Here is a 9,893-nt window from a genome sequence, read left to right as displayed (position 1 = left end):
CTCTAGTTTTCCAATTTAAAGGCAGCACATAAGTAGAGCAAATTGGGAGGCTAGCCGTAGGGGAATACGCATGCGCATACTCAAGCCCGCCCAGCTCCGGCGCAGTGCCAGCCACGTGTTCCCAGGTGCCAACGCGGGGGCCTCAGGATGAAGAGAAGCTACACGTGGAGAAGCGTTGGCCAATAAGAAGGGGCCCTGGCTGAGTCTTGAGACTCGATCTAGAGAACTACCTTTCCCAGAGGTAGCCTGCGATGCCCCCGCGGCCAGAGAGCAAACTTCCGGGAAAGCCGTTATCGGATAGGCTGCGTTGAGGCAGTGGGCGGTGCCAAGCCGCCTTCGGCTCGGCCCGTTTCCGGCAGGGCCCGGGCACCGGTGGGCCGCGGCGGGGAGAGAGCTGGTGTCGTGTGTTGAGCCTTTCGGGCGTGAGCAGACATGGCGGCCGCCTTTCGGAAGGCGGCGAAGTCCCGGCAGCGGGAACACCGAGAACGAAGCCAGGTAGGCCCGCGCCGGTGCAGACCCGCCCGCCCGTGCCGACGAGGCGGGGCGGCACCTCGCGGCTCCGTGGGGGCCGCCCCGCGCGGTATCTGGGCGACGTAAGCTCGGGTCCGCCCCGAGCATCTCTGGCCCAGGTGGGACTGTCCGGCGCCCGCGGCGGGGGATGCGCAGCCTTCGGACTGTGGTTCGCCTCTCCGTGTCGGTGCATGCTGCGGAGGAGGGCCCCGACGGCCCCGAGTGCCCCACCGGGGAGGAGTGGCCGCAGTCCACGTGTCCACGCGCCGGCCTCTCGGAATCGCAGCGTCTCTTCCAGAAAGGTCCCCTGCAGGCCCCGGCAGGGCGTGTGCTGCCTTTACTGTGCAGGCGGGCGCGCCCAGGGGTGGTGTCACTGACCCCCGGAGCACCGGGGCCCGCCCAGACCCCTGCTTCGGAGCCTGTGCTTCCCGCTGTGTGCGCTGTGGTGGCCGGCGCAGGAGTGACATCTGCCGCCTTATTTCAGAGACCTAAGGCCGTAGTAGAAGTGTGAGCGTGTGCCACAACCAGCGCCAAATTGCTGTCCCCTCAGTATGTGCCGCTCCAGCGAGTGGCGGTAGGGACGGTTACTTTCTCAGGTTTGCAGGTGGGGAAACCAAGGCTCAGCTAGGTGAGCTTGTGTACATGAAGGCCAACAGCTGTACTGTAGGTGGGACGTGATAGATCGGGTTGGTCCTTGTTCTGGGATGGCAGTGACAACACGAAGGGAGAACTGGAGCAGGAAGAGGGGAGAGGACCAGAGCTGGTCTGGAAGGAAGGAGTCCTCGCTGTTACTCTCTGGGCATTGGCTCCATGCCGAGTAGACCCCTACAGGCTTGAACACAGTTATCGCACTTAATCCTCTGTAGTCCTAGGAGGTAAGTCTTACGCCCACCTTTACTGGAGGGGTGGGCAGCACCTGGATGTTTTCAGGGCTGACTCCTGGCTCTGTGCCCAAGAATCACTCCTGGCAAGGCAAGCACCTTACCCATGGTACTAATCTCTTCAGCCCTGTTACCTCATTTGATAGTTGAAAAATCTGACAGTTACAAAGAACAAGTCATGTTGACATGCTTCTCATGTAGTTTGGGTTTGGATTAGCAGAGGAGACAGAAAACCAATTGGAAACCAACCGATCTAAGATACACACGTGTGTGTGTGTGTGTGTGTGTGTGTGTGTGTGTGTGTGTGTATGTATTTTTTCTTTTTGGGTGAGTATTTGGGGACCAGACCTCGTGTTGCCTGTGGGCTACTCCTGGCTCAGCTTGGGGTTTATTCCTGGTGTCGCTCAGGGGGATTCTGTGGTTCCAGACCTTGAACCTGGGCCTCTTACATGCAACGTGTGCGCTCAGCCCTGTGAGTGATCTCTCTAGCCCTTGAAGACATTTCACATGGTGTGTATAATTATGTGAGCTATTTCAAATGCACATTCAAGAGGGATTTGAGATTGATGTCTTATGGGATTGGGGGAGCTAGTACAGCAGGCAAGATGCTTGCCTTGCATACTTTTGACCCTGGTTTGATCCTGGCCCTACCAGGAGTGAACTCTGATGTCAGAACTAGGAATAAGCCATGAGTACGTCAAGGTGTGGCCTCAAATGAAAAACTATATCCACCCCCAAAGAATTATTTCTGCCTGGTGTTGTCCTTTGACTCTTTCAAGTGTACCCTCTTCCTCTGTCAACTCTCTTTGTCATAATTAAAATTATCAGAAGATGGACTGGAGCGATAGTTCAGCAGGTAGGGCATTTGCAGCCAACCCAGATTTATTCCCTGCCACCACATGTGGTCCTCTGGGCCCACCAGGAGTAAGCCCCTGGGCACTAGCAGATGTGCCCTCAAAACAAAACAAAAAAATTATCAGGAGAGGTTTAGTGTGATTTTAAATATTGAGTCACTTATTACATCACTTCAAGGATGAAAGATGAGAAAGTTGATTTAACTAGGGTTATCCAAGTTGTTATTAAGTATAAGCAGAGAACTTAAATTTGAGCTGCGTAAAAGAGGCTGCGAACTCCAGCAGAGTGGGGGAGAGCAGACGGCCCCAGAGAGAATGGGTTGTAGTCGAGCTTTGCCAGTATGTCTGTTCTTGGCCAGGCCATTCTCCAAAGCTCCTTGCCTTCTGGAAAATTGAGGTTCTGGTAGCCTCTGCTTTGCTTATTTTCTGTGATTGTTGTGGGGAATAAATGAGAGTATGCATCATGAACGTAGCAGATGACTTTGTGAGAGAATAAGTGCTTCATAAACGTGTCCTATTACAATAAGGACAGCAGAGACATCTAGCCTAGACCCCTGACATATATTAGTGTTCAACAAATGGTAGTTCACAGAAAGATAATGCCGGGATTTAATCCTGAACCTTCTGTGCTATTCAAGTTCTGTCATAGAAAATATTTCTGTCATGCGTGTACCTATTGTTGTACCTAAGGCACAGTAGTAACAGTAAACACAGCGGGGCACCTGCTAGTGCCAAGCCATGTGCAAGTCCAGACACTTACTGAGACTCCTTTCATCCTCTTCTTACCAGGCCGACTGGGCACTAATTTGCATTTTATAGTTAGGAAAAAGCAGCTCAAAGTAGTATAGAATAGACCCAAGGTCACAGGTTATTTAGAAGAGGGAAAGCAGGGCTGTGAACCCATTTCTCCAGATTCTAAATTTAGTCCTTTGACCACGGTTGCCTCTCTGTTACTATGTTTTCCCCTCATAGTATTTTATAAGCCCTTGGATTAAGCCTGTAGTAATTTTAGTACAACTGGCAACTGCTTGCTTAGTGCAGAGTCATTGTTGCCTCTCCCTGTCCTTAATAGGTCAAGAACCTACTATGGCAGTGCTTGTGACCTCTCTGGCACCGGCGTGGTCCCTCTCATCCTTGGGCAGAGCCCAGCCTAGGGAGGGAGGGGAACAGACAGGGTAGCAAGTTGGCTCCAAGGACATGGGTTTACTGAGCACCCAGAGACTTTTGGGCCCTCAGTGTTGATTTGTACACATGTTTGTTTGCCGATAAAACTAAGCACATTTACTCACTCTTCACTTTTTTTTTTGTCTTTAAGCCTGGCTTTCGGAAACATCTGGGTCTTCTGGAGAAAAAGAAAGATTACAAACTTCGTGCAGAGTAAGTTCAAGACTTTCTGGTCGAGGTGCTGCCACGAAAGCTTACATCGTATTTGCACTGCAGGGAATGGCCCTAGCAGGGGATAATTTCCTACCATTGATAAAACGACCAAAGCTCTGCCAGCCTGTGACTCTGAATTTTTCTTTGTTTAGGCAGAACATAATTTATTTAACTGTAGTTGCATTGTGGATGTTCTTTTACTGTGTTACTCTGGATCATTTTCTCAGAGTGGCTTTGATTTGCCCCTTGGTATTTGAGCCAAAAGCTGGATCTTTTTTTCTTGAAGTACAAGATACAATCTAACATTCCAGTTGTTGAGTCTCTTACATCACCATGTGTGTGGTGTGGAATGAAGAGATGTGAAGAGTGGATTCATAAGACTTGAGCGTGGGTGATAATGAACTCTGAAAACTTGTTTTGTAAAATAGTTATCCACATTATTCTTTCTCTATAGCACTTTATTTGCAAAATACTTTGTAATTATTTCTCAGCCATGCATATCAGCTGAGGTCTTTTTTTATGCTCTTTTCAGATGGTGATGAATAATTTCACTGGGTCCCAGATATATTAAGGCAATAATAATTAACTTTATACTGTTATCAGGTCAGGAAGTATTCTACGAGATTAGCAGTGGGTCAGTTCTGACCTGCACCTTACCTTTTGTACTATCTTTCTGGTCCCGAGATTTGCAGTTCTTACATTCATTTGCTTCCAACAACCTTCAAAATACTATCATTAGTATATTCATTTTTACAGAGTAAATGGCATATGAGTGGTTAATTAACTTCTCCAGGATTAATTTAGCTAAAGCCGCACAGTCAGAATTGGAACCCAAGTAATCTGGTTCTATAGTCTGAAATTCCAGTCACTATGCTGTTGTAAACTGTGCAGTGGCTGAATCTTGGTGGTCATTTGATGTCCAAACACTCACCAGCACTCTGTCTAAGGAGTTTAAGTTTGTGCTTTATTTGGTGTCTCCCTGTCATTTCATAAATGAGACCAAAATATAGGTGAGACATTTTATTTCAGGTAGGACTGAGATAGGAGAGGACCTGAGAGAGACATGAGCTTACATCTGTGACAGTGAAGTGTGGGTCAGGGTATCAGAATGTGCTTCTTCATCTGAGCCAGTGCTCATCTGGTGGTTCAGTGCTCACACTCTGTGAAGCTATGAAGCTTGTGGGCACCAGGGTTGCACCTGGCAATGCTCAGGAGCCCATGCAGTGCCAGGTCTTGAATTCAGGGCTTTTTATGTGCTAGGTCTGGACTCTACCACTTGAGCCATCCCCTGTTTTATGAAGCTTTTTTGGTGAGCTTTAGAAACTTACAATGTTTGCCCCTTGTTGGTTGTCATTGTGAATTTCATTAAATTGCCTTTTAGTGACTACCGGAAAAAACAGGAATACCTTAGAGCTCTGCGGAAGAAGGCTCTTGAAAAAAATCCAGATGAATTCTACTATAAAATGACTCGAGTTAAACTCCAGGTGGGTGCCACATGGATCCACTAGTATTTTGTGCTTCAGTTCAGTTCATGAATGAAGGGGAGGGGCAGGTGGAAAAAGAGAATCCTTGCCCTTCGCTCTTCTCCGGTTGGTCCAAGTGCTCCTGGTCTGGACCCAAGTCTGCACTGCTTCATGAGCAGTGCCCATTTCTGCTTCTGTATCTGAAGTGTCTCCTGCCTGGAACAGTGGGTGCCTCGGTACACATTGAGGAGGGGCTACGTGGGGCATGCATCTCCAGGGATGCTTCTCCAGGGCTTGGTGCGTTGCGTTGCTGTTGCGGGAGTCGCTGGGTTGTGATTCAGTCAACATCTGTAGTGCCAGTTTACTAATGATGCTACTCTAATAGGGAATGTATCTTTAACTTTGAATTTTAGGATGGAGTTCATGTTACTAAGGAGACTAAGGAAGAAGTAACACCAGAACAGCTGAAACTGATGAGAACTCAGGATGTCAAATACGTAGAAATGAAAAGGGTTGCTGAAGCTAAGGTAACAGCGGAAGCTCTGTTCCAATGTATTTTTTTTTTCTTCTTGGGTCACACCCGGCGATGCTCAGGGCTTACTCCTGGCTCTGTACTCGAATTACTTCTGGCGGTGCTCAGGGGACCATAAGGGATGCTGGGAATCGAACCCAGGTTGACTGAGTGCAAGGCAAACTCCCTACCTGCTGTGCTATCACTCTAGCCCTGTTCCAGTGTATTTTTGTTGGTTAAGAATGGAAATATAAATTCATAGATCTCAAATTAGAAGTTGATTTTTTTTCCCTACCCTTTACAGTCTTTTCTTTTTGGGAGGGGGATTCGCCCCGGTGCTCAGGGTTTACTCCTGGCTCTCTGCTCAAGGATCATTGCTGGCAGGGCTCTAGGGACAATTTATGATGCCAGGGACCAAGTCTGGATCAGCTGCGTGCAGGACAAACACCCTACCTACTACACTGTGTGGCCCTGCCTTTTACAGTCTTGTCTAGATGTGGTAATACTGGAGAAGTACAGTTAGCAGGGCAGAGTGAATTCAAGTTTGGGAATGAGACAGACTTAGATTTGAATTCTGGCTTGATTCAACAACCTGATGGTTATGGCACACAGACCTTATTAGGTAGTTTCTTCATTTCCGTCTCATAGGATCGTTACTGGAATTAAGTGACTTGAACACCTAGCCCAGTACCTGATAATATGGTTGGTGCTTGATTTTAGCAATTTTTTTCCTGGAGAGGAACAAAGCACGTTCTGGGTCCGAGGGAGAGAGCACAGCAGACTGGAGCTCACGCTCTGTCTGCAGGATGCCTTGAAGGGAGCCCTGGTACTGTGTGATCTCGTCAGCACCGAGCATTCCCCGGTGTGGCCCCCAAAGGAAAATCAAAAAAAGAGTACATTTCTTTGCTGGCTGGTGAAAACGACATGAAATAGTTTAAAATGTTGTGAATTCATTTCTGATACCCCAGAAGAACCTGATAAAAAATGTGACCCTATTCTGTATTCTAGAAAATTGAAAGATTAAAATCAGAGCTCCATCTGCTGGATTTCCAGGGGAAGCAACAGAATAAGCATGTATTTTTTTTTGACACCAAAAAAGAAGGTATGAAATATCTGAAGGTATCTGGGACAGTCTAGCATGTTGATTGTGTTTTTGGCATTAGAAACAGTGCCTTAAGGATTGTCTTGACTTTCAGTTGAACAGTTTGATGTTGCAACTCACCTGCAAACAGCCCCGGAACTAGTTGACAGAGTATTTAATAGACCTACAATTGAAACCTTGCAGAAGCAGAAAATGAAAGGCTTTACCTGTGATACCCGACTTAAGGTAATTTTCTCTTTTTCTTCAAGTCTGAGTTGGGGGGAAGCTAAGTTCCCTCCCCCTCTCACCTCCCCAGCTGCATTTAATAAAATGTGAAAAACTCATTAAATTCCCCTCGAAATGTGCAAGGAGGGGTTGCTAATGGGATGAAAATGAAGGAGGTTTCCTTGGCTTTTAAGGCTGGAGGACATGTAGCATAGTGATCAGGAGCTTAGGTTCTTGCCTTGAGATCTGCATTTGAATCCCAGCTCTGACCCTGCCTGTGTGCTTTTAGTGCATCTAACAGATGTTAGTGTTTTAAAATGCAGGGAAGGACGAAGACTTGAAGCTTATGGGATTTGATGTTGAACCCTTAGCAGTGAACACACAAATCAAAAAGACTTTGGTATTATGCATGTGTATCTAAAATTTTGTATTGACTTCTCTTCATGGTGCTTTCTATCACTGTAACTGGAATTGTGCAGAAGACATGCTTTTTCTCAAAGCCTTCTGGAGTTGAACTCTCACTTCTTGACTGATTTCATTTAAAAAAATGCTGTCAATGTGTTTCAAGCAGACAGCTGTTCTGTTTTGATTTGAATCATTTACACCGCATCAGCTTTGCTTCCAATGTTTAATTTCACAGCAGTTTCTCTAGCTCAGAGGCAGCTAAACTTGCTTTAGTAATATAAATACCCCTAATTAGTTTGACTATATTGGGTAATCCCATAAATTTGACAGTCTGTGCAATAAAGTGAAAACAAAAGCTGTCTGAAACCACTGCTGTGAGAATGAATGGGTGAATTGTTTGAAGTCTGAGGCCCAGTAATATTTCCCATTCGGCAGATAATACTTTTGGCCGAGGTCTTCTGATGACCTTGTGTGTCAGTTGCATTTTCAAGTTAACTGTCATTTACACTCTTCAAGTATTGCTGTAGTCCCCCAAAAGATTAGAATTCCAGACTTCCAAACTCTTAATAATTTACCAGTATACCTTTTGAGAAGATGGGACTGTTTGGATTTTGCTAGTTTTGCTTTTTATTGTTATTTTGAGTAGGATTTAACACATCTCTGGAAAACCTTTTCCTCTACTGAAATGTTTTGTAGATAGGAATATATGCTTTTACAGATTTGCACACACAGTCTGTAGTTTATTTCAAAAACAAATCCAAAGGTTTCATCTCTCAGGTTTGTAATTCCCCCGCCCTGGCAGTCTAAGGACCATTTGATAGTCTTTGAGGACTGTCAGCTGTGATCACTTGAAGGTCAGCGTCCACTGGCCAAGTCCTGCCCTCTGGGTTATTTGTGGTGGGGTTTCTCACGCCAGCAGGATACCTGGTGTCCCTTTTCTGCTCCTCAGAGTGGGTGGGGCTTAGGTGCCAGTTCATTCCTGCTGCTCCTCTGAGGACTAGGACACTTCCAAGGTTGCAGCAGCATTTGTGTTGTAGTGGAAAGATTCCTGGGCTCCTTGCGACAGAAGGATAGCCCTGACTTGGCTCCGAGATCCCCGGGCAAGTCTCTGAGCTCTGGAATGTGATGTTCTTAAAATGGAACTTCTAGTCTCTCCTGATGTTGATTGTGCCATAAGAGGGGGGTGATGAAATAATTTCTGCATTTATGCTTAAGTGATCTAAACAGAGAAATTTTTGTTCCGTTAATTGTCTTTTTTAAAAAAAATGTATGTTCTTCTACAGCGGATAGCTAAAGAAAGGCAAAAGCAGTATAGCTGCCTGACACAACGAATTGAGCGTGAGAAGAAATTGTTCGTTATTGCACAGAAGATTCAGACACGCAAAGATCTTATGGTGAGGAGAGAGACCCTTAGGTCTTTTTTCCCTTTCCTTGTAAAGGTCTTAACTGAGACAGGGTTTCAGTTTTGTATAAATCAACCCCAGTGAAAATGTCTGCTCCTCAGGGGCAGTGGTTTGAGCCAGCGTCTGTTGCTCTGACAGTGTCGGAGTGTTCCTTGATTAAGAAGGTAATAAGGGGCTTATTAGTGTTTTGGAACAGCAAAGGGTAGGATCGAGTAGCGTATGAACTTTATAGCTTATGAGCAGCCATCTGTAACATTTAAACAGGTTAACAAAACAGAGCGTGCCACTCCTTGGTGTTTAAAAATAGACAACATTGTGTAGTTAAATAGCAAAGCTAAGGAATATAAGATGCCCCTTTCATATTATTATCATTCCTCTAAATGTCAGATTCTTCAGCTTTGCAGATCTGTTAGGCCTCTCTCAACTGGGGTTCCATGAGAGAATATACTTTACAAAATAAGATTTGCCTCTTTTTCTTTTCAGTATTCTCAAACTCTTCTACATAGCTAGTGTAAATCACAGGGGTACATTGATTCTTGGCATCTGGGGTCTCTCTTAAACTTTGAAAAGGGCTGAATTAGGGGCTTTCTAATAGGTATCATACTCACCTTCCTGTTTTGGAGAACTCTTTCTGCTGTGTACTGTTAACCTCTTTACTTTTTTATAGGATAAAACTCAGAGAGTGAAAGTGAAGAAAGAAACAGTGAACTCCCCAGCTATCTACAAATTCCAGGGTCGTCGAAAACGTTGAAGTGTTATAGATAAGCTTTTATCATTCCACATGGAAAGAAATTCTGTTTTCTTTCCAGTAACTTCAAATTCCATTAAGTCTAAGTGACGTGGTTTTCCTTTTTGTGACCATAATAAATTGTAGATCTGACATGTGATGTCTTTCAGTAAACATTAAAACCCCTTTCTTCATCTTGCTGTTTTGGGGTTGTGTGATCAGTCTGTTTACTTTCTTAAAATCTCTCTCTCTCTCTCTCTCTCTCTCTATATATATATATATATATATGCATATATATGTATGTATACACATATGTAGGAAATATGGAAAATAAATGCATTGATTTCTAATTGCAATACTTTAAAAGAGTAGCAAATAGATATTGCATATTGATAATGCTTAATCTAGGGAAAGGGTCTGTTAAGTAAACACTTACTGTGAACATTCTGGAATTTT

At 45.2% G+C, this 9,893-nt stretch overlaps 1 protein-coding gene across 1 annotated transcript; it reads left to right on the top strand.

The window, feature by feature from the left end:
• The first annotated feature begins 334 nt into the window (after nt 1-334).
• Nucleotides 335-9,637, top strand: UTP11 (UTP11 small subunit processome component). The gene is made up of 8 exons (XM_004614233.2): nt 335-495; nt 3,561-3,622; nt 5,004-5,106; nt 5,499-5,612; nt 6,605-6,698; nt 6,793-6,923; nt 8,591-8,701; nt 9,378-9,637. The coding sequence occupies exons 1-8, from the start codon at nt 433-435 to the stop codon at nt 9,459-9,461; spliced, it is 762 nt and encodes a 253-aa protein (XP_004614290.1). The 5' UTR covers nt 335-432; the 3' UTR covers nt 9,462-9,637.
• The last annotated feature ends 256 nt before the right edge of the window (nt 9,638-9,893 follow it).

Source organism: Sorex araneus, chromosome 5, assembly GCF_027595985.1.
Source record: "Sorex araneus isolate mSorAra2 chromosome 5, mSorAra2.pri, whole genome shotgun sequence".
NCBI classification, from domain to species: Eukaryota; Metazoa; Chordata; class Mammalia; order Eulipotyphla; family Soricidae; genus Sorex; species Sorex araneus.
This window is presented reverse-complemented; position numbering and strand designations above follow the sequence as displayed.